Source organism: Vidua chalybeata, chromosome 4 (genome assembly GCF_026979565.1).
Source record: "Vidua chalybeata isolate OUT-0048 chromosome 4, bVidCha1 merged haplotype, whole genome shotgun sequence".
Taxonomy (NCBI): domain Eukaryota; kingdom Metazoa; phylum Chordata; class Aves; order Passeriformes; family Viduidae; genus Vidua; species Vidua chalybeata.
In genome coordinates this window covers 59,998,123-60,016,594 of record NC_071533.1, presented here as the reverse complement: position 1 = coordinate 60,016,594, position 18,472 = coordinate 59,998,123, and the positions used below count along the sequence as shown (strand labels likewise).

The 18,472-nt window shown below is 36.3% G+C and overlaps 1 protein-coding gene across 2 annotated transcripts in view; it reads left to right on the top strand.

Annotated features, from left to right (window-relative positions):
• The window catches only part of STX18 (syntaxin 18), a 58,738-nt gene extending 40,435 nt beyond the window's left edge, over positions 1 to 18,303 (top strand). For both annotated transcript variants that reach the window (XM_053940263.1, XM_053940264.1), the window contains exons 3-11: positions 2,768 to 2,883; positions 3,986 to 4,063; positions 4,167 to 4,233; positions 7,508 to 7,623; positions 12,072 to 12,160; positions 15,257 to 15,315; positions 16,078 to 16,147; positions 16,722 to 16,802; positions 18,076 to 18,303. In XM_053940263.1, coding sequence (XP_053796238.1) covers positions 2,768 to 2,883; positions 3,986 to 4,063; positions 4,167 to 4,233; positions 7,508 to 7,623; positions 12,072 to 12,160; positions 15,257 to 15,315; positions 16,078 to 16,147; positions 16,722 to 16,802; positions 18,076 to 18,171 — 772 coding nt within the window. In that variant the 3' untranslated portion in view covers positions 18,172 to 18,303. The remainder of the gene's footprint in view (positions 1 to 2,767; positions 2,884 to 3,985; positions 4,064 to 4,166; positions 4,234 to 7,507; positions 7,624 to 12,071; positions 12,161 to 15,256; positions 15,316 to 16,077; positions 16,148 to 16,721; positions 16,803 to 18,075) is intronic.
• The last annotated feature ends 169 nt before the right edge of the window (positions 18,304 to 18,472 follow it).

The window sequence follows — 18,472 nt, the reverse complement described above, 5'->3', positions numbered from 1 at the left end:
TCATTGTACTCTTCACCCACTGTTAAAAATCACAAATAAACCGAGTTGCCTTCTAGCCTAAGTTTCTTATGAAGTTTTCTCGTATTGGCAAGGAAGAAAATCCAGAGGAACTTCTTTTCCTCCTTTCTCCATTCATTTTCTGTGCATATCTTGCTAATTATTCTGATTGCTTCTAAAAAACCTGATTCGCTTGGCCCTTCTTGATTTAGTGATGGAACAGTCTACTGCTGTGATACTGCCAGTGCACTTCTGAGCATGCATTTGTGTCTCTGACCTACAAGACACAGCTGGATTTTTTTCTGTTCTGTTGTTTTTTGTTTGATGTTTTTATGTGGTTTTGGTTTTCTTTGGCCTATTTTATTTTAATGAATAGTTCCTCTTCCGGTAGAGGATGGTGATTAAATAGATTTTCAGTATAATCTCCGTGTGCAGATTTACTGGGGAGTGCGGTGGGGACTTCAGTACCCTGTTAGTACTAGTGGATGCCATATGTGTTCTGACATAATGGGATGTGATTGTATGACTCCATTCTTGCCTTCCCAAGGAGGTTGTGTTTCAGGTATCCTTCTCTCTGAGTGGCTTGACCAGCTCATGTTCAAAAGCACTGGTACCAGACGCTATGTAAGCTGTAAGCAGTTACAAAAGGAAAAGTATTCTGTTTCTTGTTTACTGGATTAAGCTGCATTTTATTAGCTTTGAAGCTGTGAAACTACTATTTAAGAATTTAATCTACCCTGTTTTTCTATCAGCAACTAGGAAAAGTAACTTAACAACTTCCCAAAGTTAAAAAGCTGTTGCAATTATCCTCAGTGTATCACTACACTACCACTAGTTAAACTGTAAGTAAAAAATGAAGTGTGCTTGAGGCAAGTTTTTTCATATTTACTTCTAAGTCTGATTTAAAAGAAAATTCTGGTTTGCGTTTTGTAATCTTTATTTTACCCTCTTATGTTAAAAAGTGCATGGAAAGCGTAGAGCTCTGCAAATACTACAAAGCTTGGAGGGGTACAAGAAGCTGGACATATAAACACAGGAATCTTATATCCTGTTCAATAGCAGACCAGCCAGAATTTTTTATTGTAATCTGAAATAGAATAGTGGGGTTTTTTCGTCAAGGAGCTGTCATACAGCTGTTACTCCATCCTTATTTCCCACCTAAATCTGTGTGCCCTAAAATGCTCAAGTAACTCTCTAGACTGAGCTCACTGAATGATATTATGAATTATGCCATACCAGATGGTCTTAATGGTCCCCTTCTGTCTTGGCCTGTATGGAGATGGACGTAGGAATGGATTTCCTGGCTTTGCACATGCTTAGAATTATAAATGGAAACACTACTAAGGAATAAAGAATAATTTTATGACATTTAGAGTAGTTTTAAACAGAGGGGGGAAAAAGCCCTGATATTTAGATGTCAAATACATGGCAGTTTTAGAAACAAACATGTAAAATATAGAATATTACTTCTAATTAGTTTGTCTTACTATTTGCTTGCTGATCTGTGCTTGTGTACTAGCTGCCCAATAAGCAGAAACTAATTTTCAAGTCAGATGAACAATATGCTGGTTTTTTATGTAAAATGTGGGATGGGTATGAGGAGATTTTGGTATAATACTCCAAGATTGCAGAATATACTTAAAGCTTTGTGGAGGAGATCTGGGCCTGTGCTTGCAGTACATTGATGATGCAGGAGGGAGCTGCTGGGTTTGTGTGGGATGAGCTGATGAGACAGGGTTGTGTGAACTGGTTGTGGGCTTTCCTGTGGCCAGGATTGCAGCAGACACAGGGGAGCTTTGCCATTATTGCATTGAAGTGTGTAAGAGATCTCTAAGGATATCGGCTAAATATTGAAGATCTTCTCTTTTTACTTGAATTACTGCAATAATGTACTTGCATTACACATGAGGAAATTTTCACATGCAGGTATAAGTTAAGATTTTCTTTACTTTTTTAAAGAGCAGATATAATAGGCTGTGATCACTACATCACCAGGAAACCCAAGATGAATTTTTTTTGTTGCAGCAGATTTTTAACCTATCACCTATGGCTGTGGAAACACTGTTAAATACCTTTATACAGTATGCTTTTCTGCTGGTTACCTACAGTGAGTTAATATTTTAAGGATAGGCCTCCATTTTTATTAATTTAGCAACAAAAAGATATATTAGTAGCATTAGAAAATACTAAATGCATAATATATAATCTAAAATGGAAATAAACAATTGGAACAGGTTTTAATAAATACTGCAGTCAATTTGATATTATAATTGTGCATTATTTTCCAGTATTCTTCCTCTAGTTTGAATTTACAGTTTCATAGTACAGCTACTTTAAAAATGAAGCGCTGTATTTAGGATAATGAAAATGCCTTTATTTTGTACTTATTTCAGTATTTGAGCTATTCATTTATCTTAATTGGTTTTGTGTTTTTAGGACACTTCACTGGAATAAATACCAAGGACAATGATATATTTTCTAGCTGTATTTTCTTCTTATCTGCTGTGTTTGGTTATTTACAAGATGATAGGAGATACTGCTTTTTCTATGTACTTTCCTAGTAAAAGTGTTCTAAAAAAAAGCCTCCCAACTTTATAGGAGTGGTGTTTTTATCAGTGGTAGTTACTGTACTTTTTATTACTTTTTCTGTGAAAATCATTGTTGCAGAAAAGTTCTCACACAGATGGTGAGTTGCAAGAAGGTCTAAGGTGTGCGCTTGTGGATTTTATGTTTTGGATTTTTTAAGTGACAAGTTTGTCTTGTTTCTCAGCCATATTATGTCTGAGTATGTGAGTATGACGGATACAGAGCGTGACCAGATAGATCAAGATGCCCAGGTGTTCATGAGAACGTGTGCTGATGCCATTCATCAGCTCAGAACAGAAGGTAAACTAAAGCAGCTCTTAAACATGTTTTTTTCTAGCTCTTGATGAAGGCTAAAGTAATGCTGAATGTTGGTGAATATTGGTGAATCTTAACTGCTTTAGGAAAAAGATGGAGGAAGTCTGGTTGCCTTTTTGTTTGCATTGGTGTAATCCCATTGGCTGATTAGTACTGTAATTCCATTTTCTTTAATGATAGTGGAAAGAGAAGCATAGAATTTTGTTTATGTGTTCAAATACACCAGTTAACAAGTGTAAAAAAGAGTCTTAAATATTTGGTACTTGAGTAGTAATTCAGCACTGTGGCATAGAGGCCTAAAGCAAAGCTCTCTAGATTGGATGTTTGTCTTTTACTAGCTTGTCTACCTGTAAGGTATTATATGTATAATACTTCCAAGTTAGAGATAATCAAATAACTTTAACAGAGTCCTGGTAGATTAAAAGTGTTTTTGACAACTTGAATATGGGGTCATACCTTTATTACACTATCTTGTGAAAGTCGTAGAGAGACGGTTTCTGTGTTACCATTTTCAAGCTGACTTGCTGCATCTCTGTATTTTATTGATACACAAAAGATTTTCATCAGCTTTAAAATGCCATCTAAACATAGTTGTATTATTATTCAGAATTATTGAATGTCAGTCATGCATGAGAACTCATAGTATAAAGATGAAAAATATCTATATATGTGAATTAAAAGGATGTTTGACACAATAAATCCCCAAAATCTCCACATAGTCTGTACACCAGAAAATTTGAACAAGTTGAATAATTTAAGCAAGTTAAACCTCTAGATCTATTTTGCTGTTTTTATCTAGATGCCACCTATTCCTGTTTAGAATTTATTTCACATAATAAAACTCTGTGGCATATATAAAAATACTATAGGACACTAGTTATTTTCAGTTCTTGATTTGTTGTAATGACTTGCTGTTTTAGAGAATCTATATTTAAATATAGCTGTGTTTAAAAGAAATACTAATATATAACACATATAAAATGTGACTAGGCTTTTATATAACTTGCATATCAACTGAAAGTACAAACTGTTGTGGAATTCAGTAAAAAGTTAAAAGATTGGTTTATATTTTTCTTTTGTATTTCAGCACACAAGGGTGTCCAGTCTGCTCAGGTGAAGGAGCACAGAACAGCTGTCTTGGACTTCATTGAAGATTACTTAAAAAGTACTTAGTATTTACTGAATAGTTACAAATGGATGATTGCATTTTCCAAGAAAGGAATCTTGCTCTTTTAACCTGAAATTTTGTTTACTGCTGTCTTGAACAGGGGTGTGCAAGCTGTATTCTGAACAAAGAGCCATCCGAGTTAAGCGAGTGATAGATAAGAAGAGACTGTGAGTAGTGTCAAAAAAGAGTTTAACTGTGCCTTTTACTTGTAGGACATTCAACAAAACCATTGTTCATGTTTAGATTCTAAGGAGATTGTTTAAATGTAAGTTTGTGGTTGGATGAACAACTTCTGCAACAGGTGCATTCCAGGGCTCTTTACACTTCAGGCACGTGAAGTAAAGTGGCAGAGTGCCATTACAGTGTTGTAGTTCTCATTTAGGTAAAGGATAAAGGCGCCAAATCAGTAAAATGTGGATTAATAAACCTATTTGACTTCAACAAATTCACCAATTTTTTTTTTTGCTTTTTTTCAAAGGTCCTATCTTTCTGCTAAACAAATGACTGTGTTGTTAATAAATACTACTTGAGATGGCAGGTGTTCATGGCAAGCAGAAACATGATGAAAATAAAATGCTAGAATGTAACTTTTGAACTGAAAAAAGAGCTTCCACTTTCTATAGTGGCACTTGTTAAGGCTCCTAGTGTAGAGCTGAAAATGTCTGGAGACATTAAAGGTGATTGATTGCTTGCTGCCTTTTTGGTCTGGTGGGATTTTTTTTTCAGTCAAGTTTCAAACCCCATACTTCTTCACTTTCTTTTTCTGCATACTCCCAGTTGTGAGAATGATGGGGAAAGGGAGCAGGTTTGCAATTTATTTAATACCTTAGAATGTGCACATAAATAAATAAATTCTTGAGCGTTTTCCCAAGACTTGATGCTGGTTTATCAGTTTGGTGTTTGGGTTGATTAGCTACAGTTACATTGAACCCAGAGAGATGTTTTCAAAAGTTCCTAAGTGTATTTTATTAAGAATTATTCAGCCTGATAAAGCACAATTAGATTCACTCACATATATTCTCATGAGACATAAATGGTAGTACATGTGGAGGATCAGACCAAAACCAAGAAAACAAAATACCCCAAACCACTTTTGAAATTTGGTAAGAAGTAAAGCATTGGTGGTTTTGTAGCTCCCATACATTTTCAGAAAAAAACATACAGAAACAAACCATGTGATATTTTTAATGTGTAAAAATACAGAATCTTATCAGTATTCTTCATGTGAAAGAGCTTCTAAGAAAGAGAGAATTGTTCCTGCAGTTGAAGCAGTAGCTCATGAATACCAGCTCTTATGTTAGTTAGTACTCTTACATTACTCTTTCCATGTGTAATCTCAGGTTCAGGATTTCTCAGATGAATAAACAGAGAAAAAACCTCAATTTGATGCATTATTTCAGAAGTTAGAGTACCACTTAACTAAAGAGCAATAAGGCATTAAGAATCAACCCAAAAGATACATTCTTTTTATTGGAGGGTCCCTCTGTGCCTCTCTTTATGGATGCAAGAACTAGAAAACAGATGTTGACCAGGTGGAGTCTGTATGCACTGCAGATGTGGTATAATGGCTAAATTGTCATTTAAATTAAAATTCAATTCAAGTAAATCACAGGGCATAACCCAATCTTTATTATGACTTAAAGAAAAATAGTGTCATTGATTTGTAACTTCCCTGAGGATTTCAGCAGGAGCTTTATGTGATAAGAACGTGTATCCTCTCTTAAAAGAACTAGGCATCCTTTAAAGAGTGCATCCCAGACACTTCGTTCATTTTAAATTGGAAGTTTCCTGTATTCCTATACTGTGCACAATAAGAACAACAAACAATAAGGAATGTGTTTCTTTACAAATAAATTAATCCTAGTGCAGCTCTTCTTTCCTGCAGTTTAGTTAATTTAAAATATGTGCATATCAGACAACACTGAAAAGTTTGTCATAGAAATACATTTCATCATGTTTCCTTCTATATTGATAACTATCCTAAGCACTTCAACAAATTGCCTGAGTGTTATCATTTTCTTACAGAGGTTGCCTTTATGTATTCATTCACATTTTTTGATTTAAAAGTTCTGCTGGCTGGGACTAGTTTTGCAGAAAGAAAAGATGAGAAATAGAAACACAAGCATTTCTTTCTGTAACGGTACTTGGTTATGATTTTCAATTTTAAAGTTTATTGGTATTCAAGATTATATTTAATTTCAATTTTAAACTTCTTTTTCCATTAGAAGATTTTATGTATGCAGTTATTCAAATCAAGCTGATATTTTTGTTACCTAGGGAATTGGTGTTTTATTAGTATTAAAACTATTGCTTGAACTGCACAGATATGTAGATAAGTTTTTTTTTTTCTTATTATTAGGGAAATTTGAGAGGGAGGAGATGAGAGAAGGATTCTTCTCTGTAAAATTACCAAAAGCCCAGTACCTGCAGAGGTTTTATCACTAGAAAATGTTCCCTGCTACTGTTAAATAGAAATAATTTGGTGATGACAATTACATTATATTCTGGTTTTCACAGAAATTTCTAATTATGAGTTAGAATTTAGACACAATCCAAAGGAACACAAAAAGTAACACCTTCTGTTAGGCACAGGGGAGAATTGCAAATCATAATGAGATTAACTGTTGATTATATTTGAGAGGGTAGGAAGTGACAAAGGGTAGGGTGGAATCACCTGGCACAGCAGCACCCATTGGTTTTTCATTCTTTACCTTCTCCAACAGCGTTACTAAACATTTAAGTGCTTGCTATGTAGCAGTTACAGAATTCATTGTAGACAACAATAAACCATGGAAATTTACTGGAAAAAATACTTTACCACTAATTTTCAATGTTTTTTGATGCCACACTGCAACATACTTGACAAGTACTTAATATATAATCATTGAATAAGCTTCTCATGTCTTGCATTACCTTTGTATTAAAATTACCTAATAGGGACTTAGAAGTAGTATAAGAAAGCTAATTCTATTGTATAGCCTTTATGATAATTGAAAATATAAAGTAAAATTATCATTATTATTTGAAAAAAATAAAGAAGTAGTATTTGGCTATTGCTACTAAAAATTTTTCACATGACCTAAATGTTGGCTTTTAAAAAAAAATTAATTCACTGTGTTTTTGAAAAGTAGTTTAATAAAGTGTCATTATTTTTATGCTGTAGCTTCAATATTCTCAACTCTGAGCATGTGGTGCATTTTGTCCAGGAATACTATTCATGCTATCTTTGCCTTTGTAGCACTATTTCAGTGACAAGTTGCTAAGTACATTTTGTATCTCAGCTGGAAAATCTTAAATGTGAAGTTCACAAGACTTAAAGTATTGAATTTAGTAATCTGTGTTTTTTCTCATTTTAGAGAAATACATCTGTGTTAAATCAGTAGTATCAGCAGTATCTTTAACTGTTGGTATCAGTTAAATCATAGGCTTTTGTACTTCTAGGTCCAAACTTGAACCTGAGCAGAGCAATGTGTCCAAATCACCTCTTTCCGCTGAAAAATCTTCACAGAGTCCTTTAGAGGATTCTGAAGAAAAACTTTCTGCTGAAGAAAGCAAAGGTAGGAATAAAATGCAGTTACATTCTACTTTTTGTAGCAAGACCTGTCTGGTTGGTAGTACTTCCTTCACTCTAGAAGGGCCAATTGCTATGACTGGCATGTTTTCCATTTTCATCTTGCTTGAGCTGATCAGGCTTCTGTGAAGCATACTGTGAGACTGAGGAAGCAAAATCTTAAACTTTTTGACTTGCCAGATAAACAAGTCACATGCTTTGCTGAATTCTTCATCCTCTTAATAACCTCTTCGTGAATGCTTTCTTTTTCATTAATTTTTATCAATATCATATCTTCTGAAATTTGACTGATTTTTCCATATTCCTTTCACTGAATGCAAGGAATCAGAAAGTAGGTCAATGACTTTCTTGGAACATGGTGTAGTTTTTAAGCACAGAGACCTTGAGTTGGACACTCCTACAGTAGGAATTCAAAGGTGGAACATGCTCACACAGAGGAGGTTATTGGCTGGTCAGATCCAGTAGTTTTGGGGCTTTCTTCTTGACAGCATTGAGTTGCCCTGCTGGGAGAATTTAGTCTCATCTTTCATGGGGCAGAGATACTGCTTTGGACTTCTGGCTATCTCTGACCTTGGGGTCATTTCAGATGGTACAGATCTTGATGGGGTTTGTGAGTATTGGTTCTCATTCCTGGTTGCCTGCTTCTCAGGCAGAGGGATAGAAGCCATTTCAATTCTCTTAGCCATTTCTGCCTGTCCTGGGATGTGGATGCTGGCAGAGCTTTGGAGCTAAGTGCCTTTTGGAATACTACCACTATGCAGATAATTTCAGGTTTCATGCCTAAAGAGAAATACTGTTTCTGTGATTCTGAAATTGCTTTGCCTGGCTTGAGGTCTCCCACTTGTGTTGTCTAAAGAAAACCAAGGTACCTTGTGATTTTCAGCAGGAATTTTTTTTCCTTCTAATTACATTACATTGTGATAATACTTCATCAGGATAGAACAAATGCAATGGTTGGCCATATTATTCTGATAAACAGTTGTTGTTTCTTTAGTGATTTTTATTAAAAGAGTGAAGTTCCTCTGTTAGGTGACTCCAGAGCCATACAGAGGGTGGATTCATGTTAAGTGGGTGCTCCACTTTTGGATGAAGTCTCTAACACTGAATTACCTCACAATGTGTGAACAACTTCATTTTCTGATAATGGCTTTGCTTATCTTCCTAACCAGTTTGTACTTCTGCAGCCCTATCAGTGTGCCCTTTCCCCCCCCTAACACTGAATTTATTGTAAGAAGTACAGGTTTTGATTATGTGCCATTTCTAGTGCTTACCTTTTTATAGTGTGTCATAAGTGATGCAGTACACAGGCACACAGATGAGTTTCACCTTAACCTGTTATCAGTGTTTTGCAGCTGTGAGCTGGTGCCACTGGAGAAGCAGCAGCATAGTAGCATCTTCATTGCCTTGTGCTCTTTCCTTGTTACCAAATGCCCCTGCAATTTCTGGAAGTGTGCACTCCCACTACATTGTGTTACCAAAATTTTTAGCTCCAAAAATCTGTGCTACACCATGGAAAATACTGCTCCTTGGTTGCCTTGGACACAGCAAACCACTGCAGTAAATAGAAATGCAGCTATTTTATTATGCAATAATTTTGATTACTCCAGTTCTCACTTTCATTAGTTTTTGCTTTAATTTTTATGAGAAAGTAGGGGTCCTGCCACAAAAGCGGTACTGCTGCAGTACTTACAAGGGGTTGCTGACCAGACTTTGAGAAAACTATGGAACTTGTATATCAAAATAAATCTGTCTGGAACAGTATGCAAATGCACACAGCCTGTGATTCCTCACATAAGGGTAAGTGCTGGTTGCTGCTGCTTATAGGAATCAGCCTTGTGACTTTGCTGGTAGGTGGTAGTCTAATTGTGAAAATAACATGAACAAGATGACTAGGAAACAAGAAGCTCAGTTTAAATCTTACTGCCTTTGATTTATACTTCTTTTTTTTTCAAGTAACTTTTCAAATTTTTAGGAAGTCAGAGAAATGCTTGCATTTTGAAATCAGTTCTTTCATCTTCAGGATATTGGTGATTTAGAGAATGGTGATAATTTGTTTTTATGAATTAGCCATCAGCAGCATGCCTGGGTCCCTTGGGTTAAATCTCATCTGTAAAGATACTTTTGAGAGCAGCTTGTGATTCTGACCGTAATTTGAACACTATGATGGACAGATGAATGTGCTATTTAATGTGCTGAAGCACAACTTGGGTTTTGTCTGTTTTTTTGGCACAAACCAAAGCAAAATATGATTACCTTTGTTTTGAAGCAAAGCACCTGTTTACATTAGAATTATAGTGGACATGCCTCATGGTTGCAAAATAGTCTCTCTGGAGAGTGCTTTTATATACTGGCTGTATTTATTTGCATATTACACATTTGACATTTAGTTTATGGAAATAAATGTAAATAATGAGTAGCTTTTGAACTGGTCCACAAGCTTAGCAGCTGTCTCCTTTCAGCATGGAAAAAGGTTCAGAGGATTTGATCATTATTTTATATCTGTCATGAGTTAACTACTTCTCTTTCTGAAATAAAAATGTAGTTTGGCTTTTGCTGGCTGAATTGCAGGAAAGCATTAATGTCAGCTCCATGAAAACTGCAGAAAACCCAAAACATACCACAGTGACAGAAGGACCCTGGGGAGATACATGTTTCTTGCTTACCTCTTACCATAAATATATTTGCTTATTAGCCATCACATTGGAGATACAGGTGCTGTTTTTTAACAGTGCTGGCAGGGCCTGAAACTAATTGGTTCCTCTGGGTTTTATCTTTTTTTTTTTTTTCTTCATAAACTAATTATCTTATTTTGTTTGAAATAAAATCAAATTATTGTAAATTTGATAAAATGTAAATACATTGATTACCTAAACAAGTAAGTTTTGTGATTCTGTGAAATAGATTTGAAATATTGATAATACTCCATGGAAAAAAATAGCTGGATGCTTTCTAAACAACCTTTAAAGAGATTCTTGGATTTATATGTTACTACTATAAGAAAGAACTGATCTATTTTTTGGTTTGGGGTTGTTTTTTTAATAAATTTATTATATTCTTTATATGCATCCCCCATTTGTAACATTGTCATTGTTTATGCATCCTGGTTAGGTTGTTGGGAGGCCAAAAAAGAAGTTTATAAAGGAGTTGTACACGATACTCTTTTACAATATTGATGTTTTCAAGAATTTGTACAAATACTATCATGGAGAAAAGGGAAAATTTCTCTTTGTATCTCTTTTCATATATGTGTTTATAAATAAGACTGCTCCTTTCAGAGGCTTCCCAAGACAAGTCAGTCTCTGAAAGATGATGCATTAGTGCTGCTTAACAAATTGAAAAAAATTATGTCTAGGAAGTAAAAAAAAATTAAAATACACATAAAATGCTTAAATGATTGACTGGAATAAATAGGAAGTCTGAAATGTATGAAAACCAAGAAACTAAATCTTTCTGTGTTTTAATTTGCAGCCTGCATCTGATGCCTCAAAGCAGGTTGAGGGTTGATCCGTTGTGGGGTGGTACAGATCTCTCCTGGGTTTTTTAAGATTGTTACAGCCAGCGGGGAGAAGAGAGGCCCTCTCAAGGCTGCAGTCTTACCAAGTTTTTAAACACTGGTGCTAGAACAGCTTCAGAAACAGTAGATTCCTGCAGCACAGTTTCTTTTCTTTCTTCTAACTTCTTCCTTTATAACCACAAGTATATAATTAAGCCTAAAATTAAATCTTCCAGAAGGGAATATTCCAGAAATAGCCCTTCAAGATCTTTTATGCCCAACTCATACAAAGATTTATGCAGATGAATAGCTTTAATCAAAGGGAAAATACTTCTGAAATGAATGAAGCTGCTTTGATGTGTTATGGTTAATTTGTGGGGTTGGAGCTGATTCCTGTTATATGCTGGAAGACCCCTTGCAGAGTGTGGTGTAGGATTTGCACTGTAGTAGGAAGTTTAAGCAGCATGACAAAATCAAGTTCATTTGTGAGATTTGCTCAAAACATCTTTGAGATTCTGTCTTAAATTTCTGAAAGAGGAGCTGGTGGTTCTGTCAAGTCTTACTGGAAGATAGTACTTTGCATATAGGCTGTCATTTTGAAAATTGTGTGGTTTTATCTGTTACAAAACAACTGCTACAGTATTTTGTGCCCTAAAAAATCTTAGTGCATTATGAGTTGTTTTACATCCTTCTCAGTCAGTGTGTTAATGCAGATCCCTTTAGTTCCCAAAATTAAGCCTACATGAAGACTTTTGGCCCTGTTCAGAAATTAAAGGTCATTGATGTAATTTTGTGCTGTAAATACAGGCTGAATCTCAGTAACTGACAAAGGAGATACAGCAATTTCATGATCAGTTTAACATGGATGAAAAATTATTTTGACTTTCTATTCAGTGCCCTGTATTATTCAGTGTCTCAAGTGTTTGGTGGTTCTTTTACAGACAGGAATCTGCCCGACGCCCAAAGTAACTTTGGATTATGGGGGGACAGCAGAGGTGAAGATGAGCTGTCACCTGAAGAAATACAAATGGTATGTTTATCCTGTGTCTAATTGTCCATTTTATTGTATTTTCTGTTGTATTTACGTGTGATAAAAAAAGAAGTACAGATTGACCTAAATTAACTTCTAACATTTTATGCTGAATAATGCTGTAAAAAGATACACCTTTTGCTTGTGACTTCCTGGTTCTTCTGGTAGCAGCTAATATTTTAAAATGCTACAAAATATTTACATGGAGACATGAAATTAATAAAAAACATCTTTCAACAATTGAAATTAAAATAGTTTTCTACCATTACAATTACTAATTGCTTTGTTTAGTCAGTAAACAATAGAAGGCAAGATCAGAAGAATCATTATGAAACTTCTGAAAGAATAAATGGTTTGCTCTTTTTTCTTGAATAGTTTCTAGAATACAAATAGTTGTACTGTTTAACTATTACTGTGAAGGTATATTTCATTTTATTTCTTTTTATTTTTTTATTCTCAAATCAGATTGGTTTCCTAGAAGGAATAGCTACAAGATGTCTGTCACAAAAGAATTTCATTAATTTTAACATTTTTGCATTTCTCTGCTATCAGCATGTTTCTAGATTGATCCAATTCAGCTTACATTTGAATAGGCAATTTCTGATATAGGCATGATTGCTGACAGCCTGTCAGATTTTTTGATATTCCTAAAATTTATCATTTTGAACATAGCTCAAAATTCTTAGAAAACCTCTCTACATTAGCACACACTGCCTTGGGTTTATATAAAGAAAAACTGATTTCAATCAGTAGCTGTGCAGATATCAGAGCAGTGAGCTTTATAGGGCAGAGGGCTGCAGCAGTATGACTTTGTGAAGCTTCTTTGGCAGTGATTCGAGGTGTTCCCAGACACAGCGCACATCATTCTTCCAGTCAGAGATGAGTAAGTTGCACATAATTATGGTATGGCTTGTTAAAGAGAAAATGTTCTTCAGAGGCTGCTCTGTATGCTCTCATACTGTTCTTAAGTGCCACTCTAAAATCTAGAGGCTTACTCCTGTTTTCTGTTTTCTTTTAAAAGATAATTCTTTACATATTTTCATTCCCCTTTCTTTAGGCACAATACTGTTAGGCCCCTTTCTGTCAGCTTCCAGTGAAACAGGGGAAATAAGAGTTGGGGATGATGGCTCTGACAGGGCCTTCTGACTGAAAACTAAATGCAGGTTGTGTTTTGTAGGCCTGTGATCATACGAAAAGTCTCCTCTCTGAAAGGGTTTTCAAGCTTTGGAATAGACTGCCCAGGGAAGTGGTGGAGTCACCACCATCCCTGGCAGTGTTTAAAAGACACGTAGACATGGCACTTAGGGACATGGTTTAGGGGTGGCTGTGCGTTGTTATCTTGATCTGTAAGATCTTTTCTATCCTAAACAATTCTATGAAGAGGGTAGCTTGCAATCGGTAAACTTTAAATTGGGATGGTTTGTGTCATATCATACTTAGCAAATCCTCAGTCATGGTTTCATGATCCTTCATGTAAAGATAGATAAAATAATGAATTAAAGCTCTGTCATTGCTAAAGCAGCAGTTCCTATCAGCATTTTACCCTCAGGAGAGAGCTTCACATTATTCAAAATGTTTGTAGGCCTACTGCATGATTTACACAATAGATTTTAGTTTATAACTCTCAATACAGGTATATTAACGTTTTTTACAGTTATTGAGAGCAGATGTCTTGTGATTGCATTGGGTGGGAAAAATCTCTCTCCTGTTTGGAGTTGTGAAAATATCTACTTTTCTTTGACTTCAGCTTTTTTCTGGTTGGTTGGTTTTGTCTTAAATTCAGGGACAGCACATCTAATGACTTGTCTCATGGAATAACTAAAAGGAGTGGTGATTATTTCTTTTATGCCTTGGATTTTTAGCCATATATTAAGCAATTTGTTACTTTATGCCATACTTTGGTAACAGACTATTTCACTGTCATAAAAGAGGCTACTTCAATAAGCCATAAATCACTGAGCTATGCTGATTGCTGGAGCTTGGTTTATGTTCCCATCGTGTAAATCCCTTTGTGACATGCTGGTATAGGATGTGTTCAGTGCTCAAACCCTTTGTTCAATTGCCTGTTCTAGCATATCTTAACTGCTGTCTATGCAAGCACTCCATCAGCCATGATTTCAAGTTGCAAAGATCATTTAGCAGTTTAAAAGGCAATCTGTGCCAGTGGAAGGTTTTAAATATCAAAGGGAGTTTTGAAAGAATACTTTCTCAAGTGGATTTGTGCTATTTGTAAAGGATTAAAGTCATTCACTGTTTCTTAACTGAAAATTTGTCTTCTCAATTAGCTACCACCTGTTTTTTTAAGTCAGTAAAACGGGATTTCTAATGTTGAATATTTGTTCAGATGTCCTTACAGAAGTCAGAAAATACAACTGCAGCATGGTGCCCCACTTAGTCACACAAGGACCAACTGGCAATCACAGCGTTAAATCTTGTGGCTCTATTTCATTGCTCTGTGCCTTGGCTTTGTTGTGAGGTGACTCCACCAGAACCAGACATACAACAGTCATGGATGTAAAGCAGTGCAGTGATGAAGCACCTTTAGCCATCTGCTGCTGTGAAGTAATAGGAAATAAATATATTTTAGGCAATTATATTTTCAAAAATGCTCTGTTCTGTAGGTGGTGTCAGTGACAGTGACACTTGAATGTATTGCAACACTGGTATTATTTTATTTGACAAAACTATTGGATCTTTAGAGTGGAAATCAATGGAACTGTGCAGTATGTTGCTCTCTGTTCCCCTTCAATTCATGGAGCTGTGCACCTTCCCTGAGACCTCTACCCCACAGTGAAGGCAACAGTGCCCAGTAACCTTCCTCTTAGACTGTGGAATCCTTTAACCCAGGAGAGAAGGCTGTTCTTACCAATGAGGTAGGCAGTGAGCCTCTTAATACAAAAAGAAATCAGGATGTTAAAAGAAATAAAATTTTTTTCTTCATTCTTTATGATAGAAATTGTCCATGTCAAAAGACTGACCTTTCTCTGTGAGATATACTGTTCCCCTTTTTCAAACACATACCTGTCATTTCAGACTCACTTCTGGGAAATTAAACCTATACATTTTGTGTGTCATTTCCTTCTCCCCTTTTTCCAGTTTGAACAGGAGAACCAGAGACTTGTTGGTGAAATGAACAATCTCTTCGATGAAGTCAGGTACAGTTTTCTGTCACTTAACAGACAGTGGCCTGTGCTGGTCCCGTGCCCCAGTCAGCCCCCATGTGCAGGGCACTGGCTGCAGGACACCTGCCTGCTAATGCTCCAGTGGTGTGGGAGGAGCTGGGACAAATCACCAGTGCCCAGGAAAGGAACCATGTGCTGTCCCACAGTGTAAAGAATGTAGCACTGGTTACACTTGGAAGGCTCACATTCTCCCTTATCCACATTTTGAAGTACTAGATTTTCCATTTCCTGTTGTCTGTTGGATATCCAGATGGCAGTAGAGGAGGTGCCACTGCTGACCCCATGCAGAGACAGGCACTGGTGCCATTCACTCTCCCCAGCTGTGCAGAACACCCAAAGGGCTACTTGAGCTAGAAATTGACTTCTGGGTATCAGTCCTAGGCAAGGTGAACTGCACACACCAGAGTAGCATATGAAAAGTGTGTGTCAAAATCAACTGCTTAAAGCCCAGCATGGATGTTATTATATGAAATGAAAGAAGGGAGACAAGTGAAAAACCGTGGCAGTGACAGCTGCTTACTGAGCATTTCCGGGGTGGCTTTCCCAGGGTTACACTGTGGGCTGGCTGTCTTCCAGCCAGGCACTGTCCAAACCCTAGTCCCAGGCTACTGCTGCCTCACAGACAACTGACAAAACAGTGGCCTCCTGAGCAGCCACTTACTGGAGAGTCTGAATCTGCAGCAGCAAGACATGTTTGCACTAGTTTCTAACAGAGTATTTCTGTTCTTTGCCAAGACAAATTGAAGGAAAAGTGGTGGAAATCTCCAGATTACAAGAGATATTCACTGAGAAGGTCTTGCAACAGGTTAGTATACTACAGCAGCAAATACAACTTGAAGATTTTCTTGGGGGCATTTTGGTCCTGATGGCCAATTTGTGAACATAAAATTAATGAATCTTCAATACAAATATGAAGGAAAATACTTTTGTTTTTCAAATTCAAAATCCAAGATATTTACTGTTGTTACTCACTAGTATGTACCAGGAAAGGAAAATGAGAGAGATGTGTTAGAATGATCCCTCTGCCTCAGAACTGGTGTCCTGTTAAGCATGTTATGTAACAGCATCCTTTCTGGAAATGTTGGCACCTCTTGCAAAAGAGCTGGGAAAAATCAGACAGGTTAGATTTGACTCTAGATAAATGGGAGACTTCCTACTGGTCTTGGTGGTTTCCATTCAGGTTTGTAAAATCACCAGTAAAGAAATTACAACTTTAATGTATTACTATCTGCCTTTGCATCAATGAAACAAAGATGTTAGTAATACCAGATTTTATTTTACTTTTGAGTTCTGCTTGTTCCCCAAGTCCTTGGAAGTGTTTTTGGGGTTTTTTTTGTAACATTCATTACTATTTCTCAATTTTATTTCTTTTTAAACAGGAAACTGATATTGACAATATCCATCAATTAGTTGTGGGTGCAACAGAGAATATAAAAGAAGGCAATGAAGACATAAGAGAGGTAATATCTTGAAGCTGTGTTTTAGACTCATTTCTCAATTAACTTTCATTTTTTTCCAGATGTTGCTTTAAAACAGCATGTGCAAGCTTGCCCATGGGACTGGTGCAGCGGGTGCTGGGTGTCAGGGCAGTGGTTTGGGAAATGTAGCTGAGCTTCTCAATAGTTCACGCTTGCTAAGCATGATCTGAATAGCTACACAGGACTGCAGAAACCTACTTGGCCTCACCTCAGCAGTTTCTTAAACATGAAGGTCACCTGGCTTGTATTTAAGCACCTGTGAAGTTTTTTTTTAAAAAAAAGAAGGGGAGGGGGGCAGAAATTGCAGACTACCACTATAAGACAATGCTGTAATGGTTGAAACAGAATGCTGAGTGTTAGCAGAAGAGACTCTGAACACCTCTTGCATGCTCCTAGTAAACAACCCTCTTCCACTCTTTTACTAAGTAGAAGGAAAGGATATTTTATTTTGGAAACTGAGATTTCAATAAAAAAAGGAATTCCTAAATTAGGCTACTGAGTAAATGGCTCACTTTCTCCTTCCTGAGAGCACACAGAAAAGGTATCTCAAGGGTGAGTTATCTACTGCTCTGCTCTTCTGAAAAGTGCACCAAACATGGCAAGAACTGATGCTGTATTTTACTTCACTTTTCACATTTTTAGGTAGAACTAAGTTTCGTAAACCATCCTGAGAAACAGTAGTGAAAGGTGGTAAAATAAAAAAAAACTTTTTACTCACACTAGTGTTTGTATCATATAAAAAAAAAATCCTTATGTAAATCTAAAAAATGAGAGCAAAAACCAAGTCCCCTGCTGGTCTCAGTTTTGGAAAGGAGTAGCCAAGAAAAATACTGGCTCTGAGACTGAAATAAGTGACTGAGGTATCTCCAGAGGTGTCAGGATTTTGTTCTTGTTTGTTTGTTGTTTGGTTTTGTTGTTTTTTCATTTGATTCAAGTCAGATCTTTGTTAGAAAGATGAAGGCCTGATTACTTTTAATCAAGGAATTTCACTTTTGAAACTTAAAACTAACTTTGAAGCATGTACTTTGTGATATAGTTCCTGCTGTTTGATTTGTGCAATTTTAAGATTTTGAGTGTGACAAATCAAAAGAGGTACCAGCCAACCTGACTTGTATTCATTCACCTGAGATTAAGGTCAAATTTTGTTGTTTCTCTTGTGGGAGGGAAGGGTGATGCCACAAACAGGCATTCCGAGTTGCCACTGTTGAAATTGTATTTACTGGTAATGGTAACAGGGATAACCTTTCCCTCACAGGCCATCAAAAACAATGCTGGATTTAGAGTATGGATCCTCTTCTTCCTTGTGATGTGTTCATTCTCCTTGCTTTTCCTGGACTGGTATGATAATTAATTAAACATATATTGGCACCATGCTCTGACATTTTTTTAAAGGAGTGGGGTATAACAGCATACCTATGTATTTTATGCATTTTCTCATACCTCTATGATGGAAATATTTTCCAATAAATAAGTTGTGCACATATCCATTAGTACATTCATTTTAAATCCCTCTATCAAACATAAAACCACGCTTATCCTCTGGAGAACATAAAAGTCATTGAAAGAGCTGTGAAGAAAGCTACAAGCTGGAGCAGACCTTACAGAAGAAAAAGCAACAGTACTGGTTTTGTCACAGCCACCCACCTGTGCTG